At 37.4% G+C, this 18,983-nt stretch overlaps 3 protein-coding genes and 1 long non-coding RNA gene across 5 annotated transcripts; 2 read left to right on the top strand and 2 right to left on the bottom strand.

Annotated features, from left to right (window-relative positions):
- The first annotated feature begins 234 nt into the window (after positions 1-234).
- LOC131025999 (uncharacterized) lies at positions 235-849 on the top strand. The gene has a single exon (XM_057955780.1). It carries the CDS (start codon positions 235-237, stop codon positions 847-849), a length of 615 nt encoding a protein of 204 aa, XP_057811763.1.
- Positions 850-1,783: 934 nt separating this feature from the next.
- Positions 1,784-2,416, top strand: LOC131025998 (uncharacterized). The gene has a single exon (XM_057955779.1). It carries the CDS (start codon positions 1,784-1,786, stop codon positions 2,414-2,416), a length of 633 nt encoding a protein of 210 aa, XP_057811762.1.
- Positions 2,417-9,790: 7,374 nt separating this feature from the next.
- LOC131024532 (uncharacterized) lies at positions 9,791-13,275 on the bottom strand. 2 transcript variants are annotated; one of them, XR_009101895.1, is made up of 3 exons: positions 12,955-13,194; positions 10,994-11,518; positions 9,791-10,861 (listed from the first exon to the last, which is right to left on the bottom strand). It is a non-coding gene; the product is annotated as an uncharacterized LOC131024532 (long non-coding RNA). The 2 variants fall into 2 exon arrangements; XR_009101894.1 differs by having other exon boundaries at positions 9,791-11,518; positions 12,955-13,275.
- Positions 13,276-15,394: 2,119 nt separating this feature from the next.
- Positions 15,395-18,398, bottom strand: LOC131024531 (uncharacterized). Its single transcript, XM_057954039.1, has 2 exons — positions 17,853-18,398; positions 15,395-15,626 (listed from the first exon to the last, which is right to left on the bottom strand). Exons 1-2 carry the CDS (start codon positions 18,312-18,314, stop codon positions 15,612-15,614), a joined length of 477 nt encoding a protein of 158 aa, XP_057810022.1. The 5' UTR covers positions 18,315-18,398; the 3' UTR covers positions 15,395-15,611.
- Positions 18,399-18,983: the final 585 nt, after the last annotated feature.

Here is an 18,983-nt window from a genome sequence, read left to right as displayed (position 1 = left end):
CCAAATCATCCCAATTATTTTTATCCAAATTCTCAGAATGATCAAAATTCCCAAGATTATCCTAACCCTCAAGATTCTGCAAATTTTTCATCTTATCCGACTCCTCATTTTTTTCCAAATTTCGAAAATCCACCAAATTCTCAATTTTATCAATCTCAATTTTCTCCAAATTTATGTCAGATTCCTACATCTCAAAGAATTTCCACATCTGAAAATGTCTCCCGTAATTTGTTTATGGGTGTTCAACGCCCAAACAAAAATCAGAAAGGGGCAAACAATGTAGCTTGGCGTGTGAAAGAAGATGTAGCACTTATGTCATCTTGGATCTATGCTAGCGAAGATAGCGTTCGAGGAAACAATCAAAAGGGGGAATCGCTTTGGTCACGTGTTCATAAATTGTATCACAACACTCAAGCGAAAAATCCGAATGAGCTCAACGAACGAAACATTGAATTGATGAAAGGTCGCTGGAAACGTCTTAACAAAAATATAAACAAATGGGTTGCTGCTTGCAGGGAAGCAAACGCTCGAAGAAGGAGTGGGATGAGCGACAACGATGTTGAGAAAGAAGCTCATTTTATTTACGAAGCAGGTGGAAGCAAGTTTCTAGACTTGGTTGTATTTAATGAAGTTATGAGTAAACATCCCAAGTGGAATGTTCATGATACCACCCCTATTTTTCGCCGTCAAAGTGAAGATGTTGATGACCAACAAAGTGGTGGCAGTTCGAAAAGATCAAAGACTTCGGAAGATGGGGGATTTTCTATCCTTTCTAATCCAGAAACTCCAATATCTGAACAGTTAACTGCGACTCGTCCCATTGGAAGAGATAAGGCAAAAAGGAAATGAAAAGGTAAGGTCTCACAATCTGAATCTACTCATGAATCTGTTGTTGCTGCAGAAATTCGTGCAATGAGACTCACTAGAGATGCCGAAGCTAAGTTAATAAAAACTCGAATCGATCTAGAGCGCGAGAAGTTGCAATGAAACGCAATGAAGATGGAAGAAAAAATATTGCTTCAATTGTTGTCGAAAGAGCACTTATCTCCAGAAGACGAAGAGATGAAACGTCAACTAATTAAAAATTGTGTTTGGAGAGTGAATGTATTTTAGTCATGTGCTTTCTATGTAATTTTAGTTTATGTACTTTTTATTTGTGTGCTTTTAATTTGTGTGCTTTCTATTTGTGTGATTTTAGTCAAGTGGAATTGTGTTATGTACTTGTTTTATGTTTAATTAATGAACAAGTGTATTTCATCTAAAGTTGAATAGCATTGGATCCGTTTAGCTTCCCAAAGAATTTAGTCAATTCTGACAAAGCATTTGTCTAATTCATATGCATACTGACACACATTATTTCCAAGTCACATGCATATTGACACTACATTATTTCCAATTCACATGCATACTGACACTACATTATTTCCATTTCACATGCATACTGACACTACATTATTTCCAATTCACATGCATATGTCATTTTTGACAGACTACATCATATGCAACCGTATCAATTCAAATCTAGCTATCTTATCCCATATTTCAGTATGTATTCTATATATGCCAGATGAAACACATCTCAATAAAACACAAAAATCTCACTCTTTGCTCAAGTACACCTATATCCTATTATTTTCCCATTTCTCATACAAATGTGTCTGTCAATGAATACTCTTCAATTGATTCAGACTCAAGTTCTGATGTTTCCCATTCCAACGAACTTGATGAATGGGAAGAACGAGTTTATTAACAAAATCGTCAATTTGATAACATCATCCGGAATATGATCCTAAACAATCATAATCTGATTGTAGGACATCAAATTCCAACAGCCAACAGGAGATATTGTGATAGGGAACGTGAGTTTGGTGCAGAGCATTTGATCAACGACTACTTCAACGACAACCCAACGTATACTCCAGAGCTCTTCCGACGGAAATTTTGCATGCAGAAATCGCTATTCGTTCGAATAGTGGAAGCTGTTACTGCTAATGATGAATTTTTTCAACAGAGACGAGATGCCACCGGCAGAATAGGTCTTTCATCATTGCAAAAATGTACTGGAGCCATGAGGGTATTGGCGTATGGGACATCTTCCGATGTTGCCGATGAGTATCTACAAATGAGTTCATCTTCGACAAGAGATGCTTTAGTCTATTTTGTGGAAGGTGTTATTTCTTGCTTCGGTGGTACGTATCTAAGAAGGCCTAATGAAGAAGATTTGGCAAGGCTGCTCTATGTTGGAGAACAACATGGTTTTCCAAGCATGATTGGCAGTATTGATTGCATGCATTGGGAGTGGAAAAATTATCCTAATGCATGGGCCGGCCAATATACTGGAAGAAGCGGAAAATCAACGATCATTTTGGAAGCTGTTGCTTCATACGACTTGTGGATATGGCATGCGTTCTTTTGAACACCAGGTTCGTGTAATGATATTAATGTACTCCATCGATCTCTTGTTTTTAATGATGTCTTAGAAGGTCGAGCACCAAAGGTTAATTACGTAGTGAACGGGTCGTCATTATGATAGGGCATATTATTTAATTGATGGTATATACCCTTCATGGGCTGTATTTGTCAAATCAATTACTTTCCCACAGATACGCAAACACAAGTTGTTCGCTCAACACCAAGAGTCTGCTTGAAAAGATGTTGAGCGAGCATTTGGAGTTCTACAAGCTCGATTTGCATTTCTACGACGCCCATGTCTTATTTGGGACGAAGTTTTGATGGGAAAAATTATGATGGCTTATATCATCATGCATAATATGATAGTTGAGGATGAACGAGATACCTACCAAAATTATTAAGATCCAACAAAAATTTTATGGATACACCTACAAGAGTACAAATAGAAGATGAAGAACATTTCCGCTATTCTACTGAACGCATTGCGAGTTTGTCTGCTTATATGACTAATAGAGATCAACTTCGCAATAGAGAAGCTCATAGGACTCTTCAAGATGATTTGATTGAGCACATATGGGAAAAATTTGGCACTGACAATTAAATATGTAATTTGCATTTTTAAATTTCATGTATTTTACTTTGATATATTTAATTTTAGTTGTGTGTTTAATTCTTGTAATCTTCCTTTGTGATTGAGTTAAATATCAATTATAATATATGACAATGTTTAATTATAATATAATTACAATTTTTTTTTCAAAAATATTTATTTTATTTATTAAATATAATAAATAAATATTTAATTTTAATTTATATTTTATTTTAGATATTAAGATAATTTAAAAATAAAGTGAAAAGAAAAAATATGTAGGTTGAGTTGGTGTCTCCATTGGGAGTAAAAATTATATTAGGTTGATGGTTGTGTAGGTGGATGAGAGAGAAATGAATATTTTATTAAAAAGTGGAGTAAGGTTGGATTGGGTGAGTGTCACGGCTGTGGGTAGTCTCACAGACACTTGACCGGCCAACCCGCTCGATGATTCACAGTCACTATGTACACTAATACCGATAGGATAGCTATCCGCTCAGGATCCAAATTTGATTATAAAATTGGCAGAGCCAATGCACATAGATAGGGGTGGGAAAATAGGGTTCGGGTATAGGGTACCCGAATACCCGACCCAAAAAAATCGGGTATCGGGTACCCTATACCCGAAAAATTAGGGACCGGGTTCGGGATCGGGTATTTAGGGTGGGGAAAAATCGGGTATCGGGTATACCCGATACCCGATCGGGTATACCCGAAATACCCTGTTTTTATTAAATATATATTAAATTATTTAATTAAATTTTAATTCCTTAATTTCAATTTTCAAATCAAATTAGGAGTGAACTTGAACTGTAACCCTACCTACTCCCTCCTTGTTCTCCCGACTCCCGCCGCGCCCCTAGGCCCCAGCCCAGCCCTCAATCCCTCTGTTCCGTTTGCTCGACGACCCAACGTCGCCGGCGCCGGCCTTCGTCGTCCCACCTGCCGCTTGCCACGATCTAGCGGCTGCGGCGCAGTCCTCTCGCGAGTCGCGACCATCGCCCAGTCCGCTGTCCGCCAGGCGCCCAACTCCCTCTGTTCAGCCCGCAGCCCGTCGACCCAGCCTCGCCGCCTCCGTCGTCCAAGCAGCTGCGCCGCCTCCGAGCTCCCAGCAGACACGCCGCCAGCCGTCCCCACTCCCAGGTATAGTTCTTCTTCAGATCTTCTAATCTTCTTCTTCCTTTTTTTTAATTACTCAATTCAATGTGTATTGTGACCGGGTAATTAGGGTACCCGAATACCCGACTCGGGTACCCGAGTTGGGTATAAGGGTACCCGATTTTTTTTCGGGTTCGGGATCGGGTATCGATTTCTCGTCTTAATCGGGACCGGGTACCCGATTTTTTCAGGTAGGGTACCCGATCCCGACCCGATTCTCAGCCCTATATACAAGCATAAAACGTTCTTGCTTTCAATATACAAATCCAACAATTTGAGCCTCACTCCGAGCAAGAATCCATGGGGTAGAGGTACCCTCTCGAGAAAAGAGGCCCCTTTCCCACGTCAAGGGCGATATCGCCTTGAAAATATACACCGCACCTAACGGCGGTGATAGGTTCGAGGCGGTGGAGGAGGTTCTCAAGAATCTCAACCACAATGAGGGAAACGACATCGAGGATCACTACGACCATCACCACCACCACCATCCCATGCACAAGGAGAGCGCTCCACCGCCATTGAAGGAGATCAACACTAACGAGTTTTTCTACAATATTTTCACTGCCCAAAACTTAATCCTAACAAAATCTTGGTCAATTTGGTTTGACTTGGTTTTTTCAATATTTTCACTTAAGATGTGAAGACGGTGGCAGGAGGGAGAGAGAGAGAAAGAGAGAGAGATTAATGAGAACTAGGAGAGGGAGAGAAAAAAGAGAATAAATCAACAAATCAATAGTGATCTCTTAATCTAAGATTAGTAAAAGTAATCTAATTTCTTAACCACTGCCCTTTTATTTCATCCACATCACCTTTTTCACTTTTCTTAGTCTCCGTGCCCACACCAAAGTGAGGCTTTAAATTATGGACGGAGGGAGTAATAATTAACAAATTAAAGGACCCAATTAATTAATACTCCCTCCGTCCCATTAATAAAGACATAGGTCTTTTGAGCACGAAGATTAAGGAGAGGTAGATTAGTTGTTAAAGTGTTGTGGCCCACCACTATTAGTGTAGTTGATTAGTTTTAATTTAGTGTATTTATTTATTTCTATTTAATGTTTTAGTTGAATTTTAAATTTTTGTAATTTCATTAATTTCGAAAATTTGAATTAATTTAAATGAATTAAATAAAAAATATTGTCCAACCACCACCTCCGACAACCACCACCGCCACCTCCGACACCACCGCTACCTCACAAATTCAACCCCCAATTCATACCCAAAACCGAAACCCAAATTCGACCCCCAAATCAAACCCAAAATCGAACCTGCAAAATCGAATCGCGGCAAACCCTAGCCCCTAACCCAAAAATCGAATCGCGGCAGACACAGAGTCTAGGGAGAGAGAGATGAGCGAGAGAGATGAGGGAGAACCGAGAGGGGAAGAAGAAAGGCGGTCGCGGCGCGGCCCCAGAGCCGCCGTCGGCTGGAGAAGGAGAAGCAGGCGGCGGCGAAGAGAAGGAGAAGAGAGGGGGATGTGCGCCGCGCTGCAAACCCTAGTCCACCGGCGAGGAAGGAGAGAACGAAGGAGAGGAGGCAAACGATTCCTTCGGAGGAAGCGAAGCCACCGCTGCTGTGCAGTCGAAAGGAGAAGAGAGGGGGGTGGGTGATGGCTGTTCGGCCGGAGAAGAAGCAGCAGGCGGCGGTTGCACCACTAAGGCGACGTCTTCGTCGGGCGAGAGAGAGAGAGAGAGGGCGAGATGGGGATGGATACCGCCGGCGTTCGTCGGGAGGTGTTGTGGTCAGGGCGGCGCCGGCGGCGAGAGAGCTGAGAGAGAGAGAGAGGGGTCGATTCTGGGAGAGAGAGGCCGAGTGTATAAAATTAGTTTAGGGTTTTTTTGTCTTATTTATACTTTAATTAAGGTGCAATTAACTAGTGTATATTAAAGCCTAATTATTTCCTTATTTGGAAGTGTGTCTTTATTATTGGGACACCCCAATAAGGAAAGTGTGTCTTCAATAATGGGACGGAGGGAGTAAAACTTAATTCAAATTAATAATTAATCAAGGCCCAATTTAAAATAAAGATTTGCTGGCCCAATTGAAAAGAAATTTAAAGCCCAGGAATATAAACACACTAAAATCAGTTAGCCCATCACCTTTTATGAAAATAAAAATCGCCCCAAAGAGAAGCCCAAATGCAAATAACCCTCGTCCCCCCCCCCCCTCTCTCTCTCTCTCTCTCTCTCCTTCTTTCACCAAACTCACGCACACACCCAGTACGCAGCTCATCTCCCTCCCTTCTCTCGGTTCTGTTGCCGCCGCCTGAGGCCGGAGAAGGTTCGGCGCGAACCGCCGGCGTCGCTCTGCTTGAGCCGGCGCCCCTTCCTATTCTCCTTCTGAAACACACCCACACACATCTCTCGTCTCTCTCTCGCTCTCGATCGCGCCGCCGAGCTGCGCCGCCACGCTTGGAACCACCGTCGCCCGATAGATTTGAAATAGTTTTCAGAAAACTCGAACTTTGTGTAAAGACTCGATTTTGGAATCAAAACTTTTGAATTCAACTATGTATATAGTTCTATTAAATGAAAGCAGAGCACATTTTAATGGCAGTTCATAGTCCTCTTGTATTACTAACATCATGAAAATAATTCTATATATGAATGATGGAGCTAATAAGTTATAGAATGTGAAATCTTGAAGAGGAGTTTGTGATTCTTGTTGTTGTTCTGGAGTTTGATTGGTTTGTGTTGGCCGCGGGAATAATCTAAGAACAAAGTTATTGAATGAGAAGATATTACTCCCCCGTCTCCAGGGACGGAGCCAGGAATTAAGTTCGGGGGCTGAACTTGTACGGCACTCGGATAATTTTTTTTGAGCATTCTGTATATTTAAGGTATTTTTTTATTAAAATACGAGCATAATACTAATAATAACGAACAATATTTTCATAGATTATATAGTTTCAATATATCACAAAACTTTTTTTGGACATTCCGTATATTTAAGACATTTTTTTATTAAAAAGCAAGCATAATAATAATAATAACAAATAATATGTTCATAGATTATATATTTTTCATATATTACAAATTAGTTTCAATACATTATAATTTTTTTTAACATTTCATACATATTAAACATTTTTTTATTAAAAGACAAGTATAATAGTAATAATAACAAACAATATTTCATAGATTATATAGTTTTAAATAACAGAATTATCCTTAAATTAAGTATATATGAGAGAATATAATAACCAAATACTCTTTTATAAAACAAAATTATTTTATAATAGGTATAAACATATATCTATATATATTTTTAAAAAAAAAAGTCAAAATTTGGGAGGGGGCTCTAGCCACCCTGGCTCCGTCCCTGCCCGTCTCAATAATAAAGACACACCTTCCTTATTGAGTTGTCCCAATAATAAAGACACACTTCTAAAAATAGAAATAATTAGGCATTAATTAAAACCCCTAATTATTCTGTAATTATCCTATAAATTAAAAAACCTTAACTATTATTGTGTCGTCTGCCTCCTTCTCCAACCTTAATTCTCTCCTCTCTCACAAACTCTCTCATCTCCACCACCTGTCGCCCCAGCCTCTTCCGGCGACGAGCGCTGTTGGTGACTTCCGCTGGACCTCCGGCGAACAGCGCTGCCGCCACTTTCTTTCAAATCTGACTCACGCTCACACACCCATCTCGCCCCCACAAAACCGCCGGCTCCTCCCTCAAATCTCTGGCAAAGCAAGAGCGGGCGAGCCCACCGCCGAACCCTCGACGCTTCTCACCTTTCCTCTTACTCTAGCGATAGCAGCGACGCCCCTTTCCATGCCCTTCCTCTGCCACCCAGATCCGCCAAACCACCACCGCCTTGAGCCGCCGAACCACCACCACGCGGCTCCGGCCTCTCTCTCTCTCTCCATGGCAGCAGCCATCGAACAACCCCCAATCATTTCTCCTTCTCCCAAAAACCTAGATCCCCAAGATCCCCTTCAAGATTCAGCCCCCAATTTTTGCAGAAACTTTCAAAATCAATTTTTCTTAGAAAAACATAAGCTTTTAAAATCTATTCATTTTTTAGTTTCATTTTTTGGTTAACATTTTAGTTCGATTTTGAGTTCGATTCTGAGTTTCATTTTTTAGTTCGATTTTTCGGGTTTTCTTTTGGGTTCGATTTTGAGTTCGAAATTGGGTTCGATTATGGGTTCTCTTTTGGCCACCACGTTGGTGGTGTTGGCCGGCGATTCTCGGTGATAGATGAGCACAGGATGTTCATCGGGCTGGTGAGCTTGGTGATCGTCGCCGGCGTTGATGGCGTGACGGTGAAGACGAAGAAGAAAGGGGGCAGGGGTGCTCGGTGATTGTCTGATTGTCAAAATGACTAAAATTAAAAAAAAACAATTAAATTAATTAAAATATTCTAAAATAATGAATTTATAAATTTAAATTTTCAGTTGACATTTAAAATAAAATAAAAAGAAATCACTAAATATTTACTAATCAAATACACTAGTAAAGGGGACGACACTACTTTATTTTCTAATCTATCTCGCCTTAATCTCCGTGCCTAAATGAAGCGTGTCTTCATTATTGGGACGGAGGGAGTATAAGAATGCATAAGAACTGAAGTTATTAATATTCATTTACCTTCACTGAATCTTGTCAAAAGAATAGCTCCGCACTTTAGAATTTGCTGAGTGAAGTTGTTGGTTTTAAGCTGAATCATTTAGGTGATTATAAAGGTGAATTTCGCAGACAACGAAAATTATGACGTTAGAAATTTTTGTAGGGAGTTGGAGAGGATTTATGTTTGAAGTGATTGGCGAAGAAAAATTAGTCTACAAATTTCTGCAGCCTTTAAATATTGTGAACTTGGCGTGATTTTCTTTTGCTGAAATCGTGACTTTATAAGCTAGGTGTGGCTATTTGTACGGGCGTATGCAGAAGCTTGTTGTAACATGAATTTAAGAGGCATGACTTTGAAGAGAAATGAGTTGGTTTTTGTGTGTAATTTGGTCAAAAGTGTATAGTGTTGTGTAGGAGAAAAACAAGGGAGATGAGTATAGAGTGAATAATGTGGACATTTATGTTGGAGGAAAAATAAGGAGCAAGTGTGGCTTGGTACATGGTGTTGGTAAAGTCATGAGTTAACCAGATTGTAAATGAACTCTTTTGTATAATTATTGGATTTGTAATGAATCTCTGATATTGCTGATTAAATACTTGTCGCATTTCTATAAATTAAATCCTCAAACTTGGAATTTAATACATAAAAGTTGGAATTAATTCACGACTTAATACTAAACACATATAACGCGAAATAATAAAATTATTATTCACATAAGCTCAAGTTATAATTCTAGCAATTCAATTTAAATAACACGATTTATGAAATCAATTATAAATATGAAATTTCTAATTTTATTGATGGCATCAATCAACTGGTAAAACAAACTCACTGTGAGGGTGTGTCTACACAAATATGAAGAGGTGCAATGACTCGCATGCAGAAGTTTGTTATCTGCTTTATCCAACGATTTGTTGGGTGCATGAAGGAGTTGCATGCAGCAGATTATTTGTCACAGTCCGCTATTCCTAATGGTGGTTTAGACGCAGTTATAACTTGGGATGTGGGTTAATAAACGGTGAAAGAAAGGGCATTTACTTAACATAAAAGTATTTTGAGAAAATATGACATTAAAAGAAAGTACTAGGATCATATTTGATCATTCAAATACTTGCAAAACATTCACATAAGGATGACCTAATTGAGATGGATTACCCAAAAACGAATGCATTGACTTCATAACTAGGGGTGTAAAATCGGGTTGCGGGTATCGGGTATACCCTCACCCGTCCCGATACCCGCGCGGGTATCGGGTACCCGATACCCGCAAAATTCGGGTGGAGGGTCGGGTCGGGTGCGGGTATTAGTTTCTAAAAAAATGTGGGTATCGGGTACCCGTGGATACCCCGACGGGTACCCGCATACCCGCAAATTAAATTTTTAGTTTAATCATTTTTATACTTATGAATTAATTTAATTTTTATATATGCATTTAATAGACTGTGAGTACGGTTTCAAAAAAAAAAAACATAGACTGCGAGTACAAAAATGTGAGAATATTTCAATTATACGTTTGGATGCATTTACTAAGCATTCCAATATTTCAAACATATGTTTGGAGCTTTAATTGATTAGGTAGATTTTAATAATTAATTTCAGTTTAGTTCTTCGTACTGTCACAATTCTATATTTATCTATACTATATTAAAAAAGTAACTTTTATTTTAAAATTGAGTTCAAATTGATTTGAATGGTAATTAATTTATAAAATAATTCCTACGGGTAAAGAGGGTACCCGCACATTGCGGGATAAGAAATACCCTCCAGCGGGACAAATACCCTCCAGCGGGACAAAATACCCGCACAATTAAAACCAATTAAGAAATTGCGGGAAATCGAGGGTACCGTCATACCCGCAGCGGGTATTCGGGTACCCACGGCATGCAGGCGGGTCGGGTGAGGGTGGAGGTTTCGGGCGATTTTGTCCCGCCATTTTGCGGGTAGGGTACTCGCGGGTACCCGATTTTACACCCCTATTCATAACATAGAGTTACCATAATCAAAGTGTTTCGCAGCGGAATACGTGTGAGATATACATATGAAGATGTATACTCAAGGTTACATTTCTTGAAATGACAAAGGAACACCCGCTCAACACCATTCCATTCCATCAGCTGCTCAACCTGCACATTTAAAAATACATGCAGGGCTGAGTATAAAAATACTCAGTGGGCACATGCCGAAAACACAAACATGCATACACATATATAATTTGTACTGCCAAACAGTAACACATAGGGGTTTTCTTGAAAGACCTGTGTTTACTAAAACATTTATTTGATTTTCATAAAGTCGATCGGCCGATCATTTTCCTTTCATATGTTCCATATCTGTCATTTTCTGTCACGGGCCGGTAAGGAGGCCTCCTTCCACGAATGCCAAGACTGGTCACAAGTGACTCGCGGTCTCCATGAGTGTACACGTTAACCCGTACTAGCATACCTTTGTCTAGCATAGGGTCCCAATTGGATTTCCTTTAAAGTTGGCGAATCAACACAAATAGGACACATACGTAAAACATAAACATTCTTGGCAGACAATCATTTCATAAACGTTTCATTTCATTTCATAAACATTTCATTTCATAAGAGCCATTCATCATTTCAACATTTCATAAAACTGAAAATAACAGTTAAATAATATCATGCATATATTCGTATAAGAGGCCTACGATACGCAGGGGATCTCTATATACGTATAGTAGAAGTAATGCCCACCTGATGATCTTAGCTCACTCTCGTAACACTTGGGGTGAACTCACTCCCGTTCTTTGCTCATACCTTCAGATAGAATCACATCGGAGATAGTTCATGGGATAAGATAAAAGAAATCGGTCAGAAACTTCCTTACTAAGAATACTATTCCTATCTTAGTACTATTCTGTCACTCCTCATTAATACCCTCCGACTATCTTAGTCTCATAAGCATAAAACTACTTAAGTAATCACCAATCCTACTATCGACTTAACACTCACATAGAACTAAGCCACATCAATAAACAAACACATAGATATGCATACACACAAAGCAATATAAATGTCAAATTGGCTCATGGACACTAATCAAGTTAAATAACACCTTAGCAATCATACTTAAAAACTTTTTGTAAAAAATGGAAAATATTTATAGTTGGGGAAAAATTTCCAAAAAATTAATTTAGAAAATCAAAGACACATAATAACACATTCTTAAATCATTTATCCAATAATAATTTACATTAACAAGTTATTCCACTTTATAACATTCTTGACAAACTAAACTCTAGATTTCTTCGTTGAAAAATTCTCAAAAATTCACATTAAGCTCACATAATACACAATAGCACGAATATGTGATCAAATGACTCAAGAAAAATCAAACTCGGCTTTCCCTTTTTCTCATCACATTCGGTCAAGACCTAAATCCTTAGGGGTTGGTTCGTTTCGTCTCATATCGCATACATGGGCTCAATTAATCATCAATTAGCCACATACAAATATTTTCGACACATAACTCATCTCATATGAAAGTTCTCATTCACACACACAAACTAAACTCGAGTAAATTTATGCATATCCATCAATTAACGAAATTGATCATTAATAAATAGTCCTATCATGCTTATAATCAATTAACCATAGCCAATCTAATCATTTAACACATAAATTAAAAAGTCCCAAATTTAAGTAAACTAAACTTTTTGAAAATTTTTAATCTTGCATGTATCATCAATCAAACTTTAGATCTATCAAATTATCCCACTTCATTACATATATAAACCATCAATTAGCAAATTAAAGCATATAAGCAAATTTGCCCAAATTCTATCAAACTAACTCGCATCAAACATCACCAATCGATTTCAATCATTAATCCAATCCATTAAATCTCATATTAGCATCCTCAATAACACATATCAATCACCAATTCATCAATAATCCTCAAGATAAAAAAAAAAAGAAAAAAAAATCTCAAAAATAGGTAAACTAAACTAACTCAAAATCCATAATTCATTTTAAATCATTTCTTTGCATATGGAAATAGATTCAATAAGATCCCAATTGCTTAAATATCACCTCAATTTAAGAAAAGAAAAAGAAATTTTTTTTAAAGGGCATGAACCCTAATTTTCGAAAATTTTAATGAACTAGAAGGGTGGTGTTTTCTTGCTTGATCTAACCATATACACTCATATCTAACACAATTATAACTAGATCTAAGCAAATTCAACACTTACTCAATGATTTTGAATAGACATAAAAATCTTCTCTCTTGACTTCAAGCTTGAAACTCCATCAACCTTGGTCTTGATTAATGGGAAATGAATTTTGATTTGATTTTAGGTCGAGATCTAGGTATAAAATTGATCTTTGAAGCTTAGAGTTTAATTAACAATGGTGATAGAGAGAGAAAAGAGTGAGAGGGAGAGAGAGTAGAGAGAGAGGCGTGAGTTTTGAGGGGAGGAGCGAGAGAGAAATTCTTTTGTTAAAAGCATAAACTTGCTCCTTAAGCTATTCCTTCATTTAATGCTCACACAAGTGGATAATCCACTTGCACCACTTGCACAAAAATTATATAAAGCTTAAATAATAAAGAATGAATGTGAGTGGAATAAAATGTGTAATAAAAATGTGTAGTGAAAATAGATTAAGGAAAAATGGTTCCTTACTAGACTCATTAATCAATCTCATATAATTATGTGACCATAATAATAATAATAATAATAATAATAATAATAATAATAATAATAATAATAAGTGCACACATAAATCCACTTCACATCTATCTCAGAAAAATAAACTCCGACAAATTCCATTAGGAAAGTTATAATATCAATCATAACATTACTACTTCCGATTAAAAAAATAATCTCGTTCGTTACTAATTTTTAAAATTAATCTCGGGTGCTAACATGCTCAGGAAAATCATAAATCACTCAATCAAAATCACACATGTATCAAGTAGGTCACATAACAATTAATCAAATAATTTTACTCAAAACATATCATTGCAATCAGTCAAAATCTAACGGCAATTTACTCGCCTCCCGAATCTGACTCTATCTCTCTAGTAATTCTTTACTCACTCACCCCGACTATATTTCTAGTCAGATATCATCACAAAACTTAATAAAATAACAATCACAAAGATAATTGTGCTTCCTCAATTGGTAACAGTTTTTATAATCTCTTCTCGATTCAATCAGTATCTCTATCTAAACTCATCCTATGAATATATATAACTCACTTAATAGGTCCATCATCGGACTTCTGGAATGCTCGCATCTAAATCTAATGAGAAAACTCCATCCTATCCGTTATAACCTCTCAGGCAAATATTAGAAAAAGCTCGAGTCATCAGGACTCTATGCTCAGGTTTGCAAAACTTTAATGTATTCCTTAACACTAATTACCAGAATAGTATTAGAATAATAATAATGCAAAAATACAGGGTGTTACAAAATCCTAATTATAAAAATTAAGCCTTTAATCCATAATTAAAAGTCGGGGCATGACATTATTGCTCCTGGATATATAGTGTTTTACTTTCACTTTATTCCTGTGTATCTACGTGAAATGTGTGTTATACAGATCAAGAGAGGAAAAAGTACTAAGGCAAGAAGAGAGAGAGCTAGTTAGACTGAGGGTTTTCAGCTAGAGAGAGTTCTTCTCATTTGCGTGTGTTGTGTAAATCTTGATACTTTGCACAGTAAATACAAGTCTCCGTTAACCTTCCCGTAAAATGTAAGTCTTTTGACTGTACCACGTTAAATCCAGTGTTGTGTGAAGTTTGATTCTTCGTTTTAGATTGCTTTTGTCATTGCTGTTCTTGAAGTGTTGATTGTGCGCCGGTTTGCTTTACAGTCACAAATGTGTATCTAAACTAATAAATTAATTTATTGGTTTAATTCAGGACTAAACATTAAATCGCAACTATGTATCTCTTATTTAGGCTTTTGCTGAAATAATATTATCTAAATATAATAGTCTCAAGTAATAATTAAATATGCAAAAGAAAGAAATATTATAAATAATGCAACTAATTAATCTAATATGTATTTAGAAGAGCGGAGCATCATAACACTAAATAAATTTTGAGCTTATAATAACAATAATATATATAAGAGGATGTAAAAAAAATTATGCCCTTAAAAGTGACGGGCCTTAAGTCTTCGCCCATGTTGGCCCGCCCTCAGAGACGACCCAATTCATATTCACTATTTGATTTTAATTTTTTGAAAATTTTATAATTTTTTGCTATAATATACTCCCTCCGTCCCAAAGGAAATGTCCTCCTTTTTTTGGGCACGGTTATTAAGGAGCAAGTTAATTAGAGTATTAAGTGGTGTTGTGTAAAGTTAAAAATTTAGTGGGTCCTACAATAAAGCATTTAATTATTTAAGGTTGAAAGTTAACTTTTGGGGAAAAAAAAAGTGGCTGTGGCATATTTAAAAACTGACACTAATTAATCTTTAATATTGGAATTGAATTAAATTCAATAACTCAATAAATGTTTTTTAGCGGTGGAATGCTTAATTCAATAAATGAAGCATTCAATGCAGCCACTATTCATCCTGCAACTGTTCACAAAAGCAATTAATAAATGAAGCATTTGGCGGTCATTCTATTTAACCAAAATTTGGGCGGCAATTACAGCCACTATCACTCTACCAGCCACTATTTACAAAAGCTATAAATACAGAGGGCGTTTGAACAAATTACACATTCCATTTCAGAGCATTCAATGCAATTTCAATGACGGGCAAAAAGAATCTATCAACTAGTGAAAGAAATCAAGTAGTGCAATTTCTTCTTCAAAATAGCATTGATGGTAAACCGTTGAGAGGGAAGATGATGGAGGCTGCGACTCGCTTTGGAGCTTCACGAAGAACAGTTAGTCGACTTTGGGCTACGGCAAATAAGCAACAAAGTGAAGGTCAAGTCATACACCTACAAAGTGGTAAGTTCACCATGAAAATAACCAAAAGAGTTCACATTGATTTGGAGTTAATCTCAAGTTTGGAACTATCCAAGAGAGGTACCATTAGAAGATTAGCAAGGGGCATCAATTGTAGCAAAAGTACAGTGGGGAGATGGGTGAAAGAAGGGCAGATCAGGGCTCATACCAGCGCTATTAAGCCCGACCTAACAGCTCCTAACAAATTGTTGAGGTTAAGTTTTTGTCTACAGGCACTAGAAGTGAATAGACTTGTCAATTCTATCAAATTTAGGAGCATGCATAACACGATTCACATAGACGAGAAATGGTTTTATATTACCAAAACTACGCACAGGTTTTATATGACTCCAGGGGAGGCGGAGCCACACCGAACATGCAAGAACAAAAAATTTATAGAAAAGGTCATGTTTGTGTGTGCCGTAAGTCGACCTATGTATGCAAGTGATGGAACTCTAATTTTTTATGGAAAGATTGGCATTTTCCCATTAACACATCAAGTACCTGCAAAACGATCAAGCAAAAATCGACCAGCAGGGACACTTGTAACAAAACCATTACAATCAATCAACAGGCAAGTTATGAAGAGCTGCTTCATCAATGAGGTAGCATTTACATCAATGTTTATGCACTGTAACTGTGTCATTTCAGTTCAATGACAGATTATGCATCATTTCAGTTTCTGCTAGATTAGGCAGCATATAAGATTCAATGACAATTTATGTATCATTTCAGTTTCTGCTATATTATGCACACACTAAGATTCAATTATAGATATGGTTGTAATTCAGTTTCTGCTAGATTATGCAGCTTATAAGATTCAATGACAGATTATGTATCATTTCAATTTCTGCTATATTATGCACACACTAAGATTCAATGATAGATATGGTTGTAATTCAGTTTCTGCTAGATTATGCAGCTTATAAGATTCAATGACAGATTATGTATCATTTCAGTTTCTGCTATATTATGCACACACTAAGATTCAATGATAGATATGGTTGTAATTCAGTTTCTGCTACATTATGCAGCTTATAAGATTCAATGACAGATTAGTGGCATTCATTTTATGCTCCCTTATTTGTTATGACAGATGATTCCAGTCATCAAGGCCAAATGGCCAGCCAGTGCAAGTAAAAACATCATCATCCAACAGGACAATGCAAAACCGCATATCAAAGACGATGACATTGATTTCAGAGCAGCTGCACAATCAGACGGCTTTAACATCAGATTAACACAACAACCACCCAACTCTCCAGACACCAATGTGAACGATTTAGGCTGGTTTCGAGCAATTCAATCCATTCAGATAGAAACGGCAACATACTCAGTGGATGATCTGGTGAATGCAGTGGTAAAGTCTTTTGAAGAGTTATCACCAACAACCTTGAACAATGTCTTCCTAAGTTTGCAAGGTTGTATGGTGGAGACCATGAAGGTAAGGGGTCAAAATTGCTATAAGATTCCCCATATGAAGAAAGGTAGCCTAATTCGAGAAGGGAGGCTGCCCATAGATTTAGAAGTTTCCGAAGATTTAGTAAGGGAATGCATAGCGTATTTGAATGAAGCTGGATACACGGAGGGAATTGAAAAGCTAATGAATGACCTAGGGAATGCATAACGTATTTGAATACAGCTGGAAGATTTAGGGTGTGTACAGGGGCTGTGTACATTTTTGTAAACATTTTGCTTTGCTTTTTGTCCATGAAACAAGTGTAATCAGGCTATGTATAAGTCTTTGAAACAGGGGCACATTTTGCTATGTTTAAGTCTATGATACAGGGGCACATTTTGCTATGTTTAAGTCTATGATACAAGGGCTTTTGCTATGGTTGTAACCTTCACAGATGCACACACCAAATTCAGCCACCAAACTCAACATATACATACCAAATTCAACCACCAAACTCAACATATACACACCAAATTCAACCACCAAACTCTCAACATATACACACGACAATTCAGCCACCAAACTCAACATATACACACAACAATTCAGCCACTAAATGCACACACCAAATTCAACAACCAAAAATAGGCATGAGCAAATATTCATCATTTCTGCCACAATTATTTCCTCCCACAATCAATTGCTAGAATTGAGCCCCAGAAAAAAAAAATCAAGATCAATAACAAAATCAGAGAAGAAGAATATGGTTTAGAAATCACCAATTTCAGCAACAACTCCTTCCGTAGCATGAATGCTCGTAGATCTTGATACACATCCTCTGAGCTTACTGGGTAATCACTGGGATTATAGTCCGAAAATGGCATAGATGGCAGAGATGGAATAGATCGAAGCTCTTCCGACCAACTCGTTGTATCGTCTTCACAAACGGAGGGCTCAATCGAATCTTCAGCACACACACAGGGAATATCTTTACATCCACCATAGCAATTAGGGATTTCGATGACCCGGGTCGGCACCTCTGGTGGATTTTCTGATTCCACAGCTTTGACGATCGGAAATGGATCCTCGAACAACAACATCAGACGCTTACTCATCAAATTATTTTTGGCAGATGACTTCTTGGCGTGATGATGAGCAGAGGGCGATCTGAATGAATCTTTAGCAACCACCGACGATCTGACTGAATCGGATGGGTTAGGGTTCAGATTTTCTCCGTGCATGATGGTGAATGGATGGCGGCGCGGCGGTGGGAGAACACGGTGCGACGCGGTGGGAGAGAAGAGGTGACGCGGTGAGAGAACCTCCGGGCGGCGCGAGGCGGTGAGAGAGAAGAGGTGCCGTCGAGAGGGTTTTATGAAAGTGGAAATGGGCTGAAATAAGTTTAGGCCTAACAGATTAAGGTTTGAATTAAGACTAAATTAGTAACTTAATTAGGCACTTAGTATCCCTTATTTTTTTCCCAAAAAGGAAAGGGGACATTTCGTTTGGGACAGCCCAAAAAGGAAAGCAGGACATTTCGTTTGGGACGAAGGGAGTAATTTTTTTAATATTATTTTTGATACAAGAAATTTTTTAAGCTTAAAAAATAAAATAAAACTTTTGGTTAGGTGGTCATAGATAAACCATCTAAAATAGATATGGTTATGTTAGGATGAGTATTGTTAATATAGAAGATAAAGAAATTATTTAAATTTGAATATGTATGATGTTTGACTGATTGAGGTGGTTGTTGTTAATAATGATCTATATAGAACCGTGCGGGTCTATAAATATTTTTTTTATATTTTTTCTTTTTTTAACATTATCACTATATGTGATTATCGAGAAATTTATTGTAACAACAAAAAAATAAGTTATTTTATTTAATGATTATTTTTGAATTTATTTAA

Source organism: Salvia miltiorrhiza, chromosome 5, assembly GCF_028751815.1.
Source record: "Salvia miltiorrhiza cultivar Shanhuang (shh) chromosome 5, IMPLAD_Smil_shh, whole genome shotgun sequence".
Taxonomy (NCBI): domain Eukaryota; kingdom Viridiplantae; phylum Streptophyta; class Magnoliopsida; order Lamiales; family Lamiaceae; genus Salvia; species Salvia miltiorrhiza.
The sequence above is the reverse complement of the archived record's forward strand: the minus strand, read 5'-3'. Positions and strand labels throughout refer to the sequence as shown.